Consider the following 7,042-nt stretch of genomic DNA (forward strand, 5'->3'; position numbering starts at 1 on the left):
TTTTTTTTTTTTTTTTAAGTATACAGAGTAAATGTGACTTTTTACTTTTAGTCTAGGTCTGAACAATATCATGTTTTTAAAAATGTACAATATGTCATTTTTGTACATTATGTTTTAATTGTGTCAAATATAAGAGACAGTACATCTCATGGTTAAGAGGTCAAGAGAGCAGCCACCTGGCAGTCAGATGAACCAAGCCTCACCCAGTTCAACACCTTCTCAACTTGTAAGCTTGGGAAAGTTACTTGATCTCAATCACTGTGAGCCCTGTGACATGTCACATATCCGGTACTGTGTTATGCAGGATTTTATGGGCATTATTTCCTAAAATTGTTATAAGATCCAAATTACTGTCATCTCAAAGATGAAGAAACCAGGACTCAAAGCAATAAAGTGACCTGCCCAGTGCTGTGAAACTAAGAAGTGGTGAGGCCCAGGAAGGATACCAAGTACTAGGTCGGCCAGGAGACACCCACCCAGGTGGCGCTGAAGGAAATGAGAGGCAGATACCTAGACAGAAGAGTGAAGTGGGTCTATCTGTGGGGCCAGCAGTCTACCGAGCTGAGGGCCTCAGGGGCTGACAGCATACCAGGCTGAAGGCCCCTAGCAGATTCTGATCCACGTATTTATTCTCTCTTAACAGGTGATTATTATTAACAAACAGGTGTTCTGTATTTTCTCATCAAAAACTACCAAGTAGGCAGCTGTTACCCACCTACCACTGATTACAGACAAACTAGAAGGTATTCTTCACGAGAAGTCATGGGGGCAGGGTCAGATATCCCAAAGCATTGTTTTAACTGGTGTATATTTACACATTGTCCTGCCACTTTGGGATGCCCCAAATGACTTTCCACTGTGGGGGCTGGGGGTGGTCGGCTAGGTTTTCCTTGCCACCGTTCTTCCTAGCAAACAATATATTCTATCATACACTCAGCATTCATCAATATTCATAAACTTAGTATTTCTCAACAGAATGACTCTGCCCAGCTGGACCCCGGGACCCTGCAAAGGCCTCTTGATGTCACCAAACCCAGAAAGAAACATCGAGTTCCAAAACCGGTCATTTTTCAGTACTCTACACTGCTTCCCTGAGTTTCCTCACCTGTAAAATGGGTCTAAGCGCTCAGAAACGCTACAAGAACCAAATGAGGTTGTAACAATTCCCACAAGTAGGAATTATTCAGCATCCGTACGTTGTCACTTAACAGATAAAAAAAATCGGCAAAGGCTTTAAAAAATAAATGGTTCTTTGAAGTATGAAAATTCAAATACAGGAAACTCACCAAGCATGGCCGAGGTGCGCATGATCATAAACAGTTGGTCCGCAGCTATACCTGGAAACAAAGTTAAAATCCATTGTGTGGAACATATTTGCAAGAAGACATTCGATTCTCAGTTCTAATGATCACATAATACTTTATTTTTTTTTTGAGACGGAGTCTTGCTCTGTCGCCCAGGCTGGAGTGCTGTGGCACAATCTGGACTCACTGCAACGTCCGCCGCCCGGGTTCAAGCGATTCTCCTGCCTCAGCCTCCCAAGTACCAGGGACTACAAGTGCACGCCACCACCTCCATCTAATTTTTGTAGTTTCAGTAAAGATGGGGTTTCACCATATTGGTCCGGATGGTCTCGATCTCTTGACCTCGTGATCCGCCCGCCTAGACCTCCCAAATTGCTGGGATCACGGGCGTGAGCCACCGCGCGCCGCCAGTACAATACTTTCTTAAAGTATCTACTTCTAGGGGATGCATTGCCGTGGTTTTACTATCATACTTGCTCAATTCATACCCAAACTTGCAAACGCACTGTGCATCCCGGGCGTCTAGAACGGCGCCCGCCACGCAACTTCCCAAACACCCGCCCGAAGCCCCGCCCCGCTCGGCCGCGCGAAGTCCCCGCCACGCTCGGCACCCCCAGTTCCCTATCCCTCGCGGCCCACCAGGAGGCGGCTTCGGCGTGCGCCACGATTAGGGGTTCTTTCCTCCCGGTGAGGCTGTTGTACACCTGCACGCCCGTGTCCCGGCCCGTGGGCTGCAGCCAGGCCTTCCCGCGGCCCCCGCTCGCCGCCCGGCCTGCGGGCCCGCGCCACCCAGCCCGCCCGAGGCCCAGCGCGGCAAGGAGCAGCGGAGCACCCAGGCCAGGGCCCGGCGTCCTCAGCATGTCAGCGGCCGGCGCCAGAAACTGGCCGGAGACGGGGGCCAGGCGGGGATCCGGCCCCGCGCGCAGCAGCAGCAGCAAGACCGCGCCCCGCCCCCACGCCGGGAGGTCCAGCCCACGCCCTTGGGCCACGCCCACTCCCGGATTTGGCCTCGGGCAGCGCCGCCTTCTGGCCTGGCTCAAGTAGCGGGCCGCAAGGGTAGAGAACCAGAGCCTGAAGGGGTGGGAGCGGGGAAGGCACGGGCGGCGGGAGGAGGGCGGCGCCGCGCCGGAAGACCGCAGGAAGAGGCGGGACGGCGCCAATCTCCTCTCCTTATTAGCCCAGGTCTTGCGAGGCGTTCGTGTACGCGCGGTACCAGCCGGGACCTGTGTCCGCCGCGCGGGGGGAGCGTTTACTGTGCACCAGGTCCTGGCCTGCTAACAAAGCATGTGTGCACCCCAGCACACCCCAGGTCAGCACACCAATACACAGTGTCCGCCCCAGAACACACCATGTCAGCACCTCAATACAGTTTGCATCCCAATACAGTGTACCCCAGCACACATATCAGCACCCCCATACAGTGTGGACCCTGATATACAGTGTGCTCCGCAGCACACACCTCGCCTGCACCCTAGTGCAGTGTGCACCCCAACACGCAGTATGCACTCCAGCACACACCAGGCCTGCACCCCAATACAGTGTGCGCCCCAATACAGTATGCAACCCAGCACGCACCACGCCTGCACCCCAATACGGTGTGTGCCCCAATAACATGAACCCCAGTACACACCACGCCTGCACCCCAACATAGTATGCACCCCCAATACAGTGTGCACTCCAATACAGTATGCACCCCAGCAAACACCACACCTGTACCCCAATACAGTGTGTGCCCCAATACACAGTATGCACCCCAGCACACACCACGCCCTCACCCCATACAGTGTGCACCACAATACACAGTATGCACCCCAGCATACAGCATGCCTGCACCCCAATACAGTGTGTGCCCAATACAGTATGCACCCCAATACAATATGCACCCAATACATAGTATGCACCCCAGCACACACCATGCCCACACCCAATACAGTGTGCACCCCAATACACAGCATGCACCCCAGCATACAGCATGCCTGCACCCCAATACAGTGTGTGCCCAATACAGTATGCACCCCAATACAATATGCACCCAATACACAGTATGCACCCAGCACACACCACACCCACACCCCAATATAGTGTGCGCCCCAGCACACATGCCTGCACCCAATACAGTGTGCACCACAATAGTGTGCACCCCCATACACAGTATGCACCCTAGCACACACCACGCCTGTACCCCAATACAGTGTGTACCCAATACAGTGTGCACCCCAGCACACACCATGTCTGCACCTAATACAGTGTGTACCCCAATACAGCATGCACCCCAGCACAAACCACACCTGCATCCAATACAGTGTGCACCCCAATACACAGTATACAACCCAGCACACACTACGTCTGTACCCAATACAGTGTGTACCCCAGCACACACCATATCTCCACCTAGTACTGTGTGCACCCCAATACACAGTGCACCCTAACACCCACCATGCCTGCACCCAGTACAATGAGCACCCCAACACATACAGCACAAGTGCATCCCAGCAACCACCACATCTGCATCCCAATTTAATGTGCACCTCAATATATTGTGTGCCCCCACACATCTACACCCCAATACAATGTGCACCCCAGCACATGCCACGTCTGCACTCCAATACACAGCGTGCATTCCCCACACACACAGCATATCTGCACTCCAACAATCTCCTGGGGACTCTGGATGAAATGACCAAAGCTAGGAAATTACATTCATCAGGTATGCATAGCAGAAATGTCTGCTTGTGATTCATCTTAAGGTTAAAAGTTCTATGATCCCATATCTTGAAAACAAAAGCATTCTGAAAGCATTATCTTGACAAACGTGCCTCTATTGGGCCAGGCTCTGTGCCTCACGCCTATAATCCCAGCACTCTGGCAGGCAGAGGCGGGCAGATCACCTGAGGTCAGGAGTTTGAGACCACCCTGACAAATATGGTAAAACCCTGTCTCTACTAAAAATACAAAAATTAGCCAGGCATGGTCGTGTGCACCTGTAGTCCCAGCTACTGGGGGGGCTGAGACAGGAGAACTGTTTGAACCTGGGAGGTGGAGGTTGCAGTGGGCTGAGATTGTGCCACTGCACTCCAGCCGGGATAACAGAATGAGAGTCCGTCTCAAAAAAAAAAAGTGCCTCTATTGATGTCTTGCAATACAACGTCTAAAAAAAATTTTTTTTAAGTCCTCTTTGCTTTTCCAGTTCTCAAAACAGGAAAGGTTTCTCTGTTCTTTTTTTAGTTTGCTTTGGTGTTTTATTAAAAAAGAAATGTTAAAGTAGAGGCAAACAGGTGTGTATCTAGAGTAGTTTCTCAGTGTCCTGGAGTCTAACTCTGCAATTCTGTTTCAAGCTAACTGTAGTCTAATGTAATGTATGGTCTAATTTAATAAGGGTAAATGTTAGAATTAGGAGACCATGTAGCCTACATCAATGCTAACCACTCGTGTTACCTAATTACTCAAAATTGTCCTGGAATATTATCACTTCTTTACTGGCTTGTCTTATGTTATTTTTTAACTTTCTAGTGCAATGTGTATATCTTTATCTTCCTGAGTATTTTAAATTGTACATTATTTTGAACTTCTCACTGTACCCTGCACTAAATTCAGAAAAGACTTGGGTTTTGTTTGGTTGATTTTTTGTTTTGCTGTGGCTGGAAAAAAAATAAAAATAAAAATAAAAAAAAGAAAAGGGCTTGTTGAATGTCGATGAATTAATCCCTTATAAGGGTTTAATTGTGCAGGTGGGAAGAAATCTGGGTAGTAAAATATCTGATAAGGCTGATTCAGTTATTAGATTGCCAATAAATAAAGCAAATTAACAGAAGGCTCAGCTGCAATCTGTGGGAACACATGAATTCAAGGAAAGAACTAGAGCAGAGATTCTGAAAGCAGCTTAGTAACACTGAAGATCAAATCTGCACATGAATCTGGACATTGACGTATTTGAATTGTCCATAGAACATCATGACTTTAAATTAACAATAGTATCTTCTATCTTTAGAAAATTCATGTAATGTTTTTAGCCCCTCACTGGCTATGATTCTATTATATGTTTTCTTTTTTCCTTCTTTCTTTTGTTTTTTGAGATGGAGTCTTGCTCTGTCACCCAGGCTGGAGTGCAGTGGCCTGATCTCAGCTCATTGCAACCTCTGCCTCCCATTTCAAGAGATCCTCCTGCTTCAGTCTCCACGGTAGCTGAGATTACAAGCGTGCACCACCACACCCAGCTAATTTTGGTATCTTCATTTTCATTTTATGTATTTACTTGTTTTTAAGATGGAGTCTCGCTTAGTCACTCAGGCGGGAGTGCAGGGGTGCAATCTTGGCTCACTGCAAACTCTGCCTCCCAGGCTCAAGCGTGGTGGCTAATTTTTGTACTTTTAGTAAAGATAGAATTTCATCTTGTTGGCCAGGCTGGTCTGGAACTCCTGTCCTCAAGGGATCCACTTACTGTGGCCTCACAGAGTGGTGGGATTACTGGCCTAAGCAACCGTGCCTGGCTAATTCTGTTTTCTTGAGGCTTTTGGAGATCATCAAAATGATAAACATAACCCATAACCTAATGATAGCTAGAAATGTGATCCTTGTCCAGCCGTGGTGGCTCACACCTATAATCGTAGCACTTTGGGAGGCCAAGGCGGGAGGATCACCTGAGGTCAGGAGTTCGAAACCAGCCTGACCAATATGAAGATACCCTGTCTCTACTAAAAATACAAAAAAATTAGCCGGGCATGGTGGCACATGCCTGTAATCCCAGCGACTTGGGAGGCTGAGGCAGGAGAATCACTTGAACCTGGGAGGCAAAGGTTACAGTGTGCAGAGATTGCGCCATTGCACTCCAGCCTGGGCCACAAGAGTGAAACTTCATCTCAAAAAAAAAAAAAAAGAAATGTGATTCTTTTGCATATTGAACATTTGGAGGGTGAATGTTAACGTAAAGTAAAATAGACCGCTAGTGCTCTTCACTGCCATACCTCCCAGCCTACACCCTACATCTTTCTCCCGTGCTGGGTGCTTCCTGTCCTCAAACATCGGACTCCAGGGGCTTCAGTTTTGGGACTCAGACTGGCTCTCCTTGCTCCTTGGCTTGCAGACAGTCTATTGTGGGATCTTGTAACCCTGTAAGCTTGTACTTAATAAACTCCCACATATAAATATATATATCCTATTAGTTCTGGCCCTCTAGAGAACTCTAATACACCGTATATACCAAAAAGAGGATCCGTTTAATTTGAAGTCACCTCCCTCTCCAATCTAGGTCAGAACAAGTAATTATGTTAAAATCAATGATTCCCAAATATCACTAATGACCATAACAAAATCAAGTTCTCAGTATTACATTTTCTTTCAAGGCAAAACTTTGTAAATCTGAAGTAGAATTTATTATGGTTGCATATTGTTTAGGGGTTTTCAAGTTCAAGTTGAGTTAGCATTTATTTTTTAAGCACTTCAAAATATAAAGAATTGTATGTTTGGCTGGGCATGGTTGCTCATGCCTATAACCCTAGCACTTTGGGAGACCCTGAGGCCAAGAGTTCCAGACCAGCCTGGCCAACATGGCGAAAACCTGTCTCTACTAAAAATACAAAAAGTAGCTGAGTGTGGTGGCAGCTGCCTGTAATCCCAGTTACTCAGGAGGCTGAGGTAGGAGAATCACTTGAACCAGGAGGCGGAGGTTGCAGTGAGCTGAGATCAAGCCACTGCACTTACACTCCAGCCTGTGAGACAAGGGCAAGACTCTGTCTCAAAAA

The 7,042-nt window shown here is 47.9% G+C and overlaps 1 protein-coding gene across 2 annotated transcripts in view; it reads right to left on the reverse strand.

Moving 5' to 3' along the window:
- Positions 1-2,254, reverse strand: part of CARS2 (cysteinyl-tRNA synthetase 2, mitochondrial) — a 55,305-nt gene extending 53,051 nt beyond the window's left edge. For both annotated transcript variants that reach the window (XM_017501896.1, XM_017501887.1), the window contains exons 1-2: positions 1,944-2,254; positions 1,287-1,337 (exon numbers count right to left, since the gene is read on the reverse strand). In XM_017501896.1, coding sequence (XP_017357385.1) covers positions 1,287-1,337; positions 1,944-2,164 — 272 coding nt within the window. In that variant the 5' untranslated portion in view covers positions 2,165-2,254. The remainder of the gene's footprint in view (positions 1-1,286; positions 1,338-1,943) is intronic.
- Between the last annotated feature and the right edge of the window lie 4,788 nt (positions 2,255-7,042).

Source organism: Cebus imitator, unplaced genomic scaffold (assembly GCF_001604975.1).
Source record: "Cebus imitator isolate Cc_AM_T3 unplaced genomic scaffold, Cebus_imitator-1.0 Scaffold14, whole genome shotgun sequence".
NCBI lineage: Eukaryota > Metazoa > Chordata > Mammalia > Primates > Cebidae > Cebus > Cebus imitator.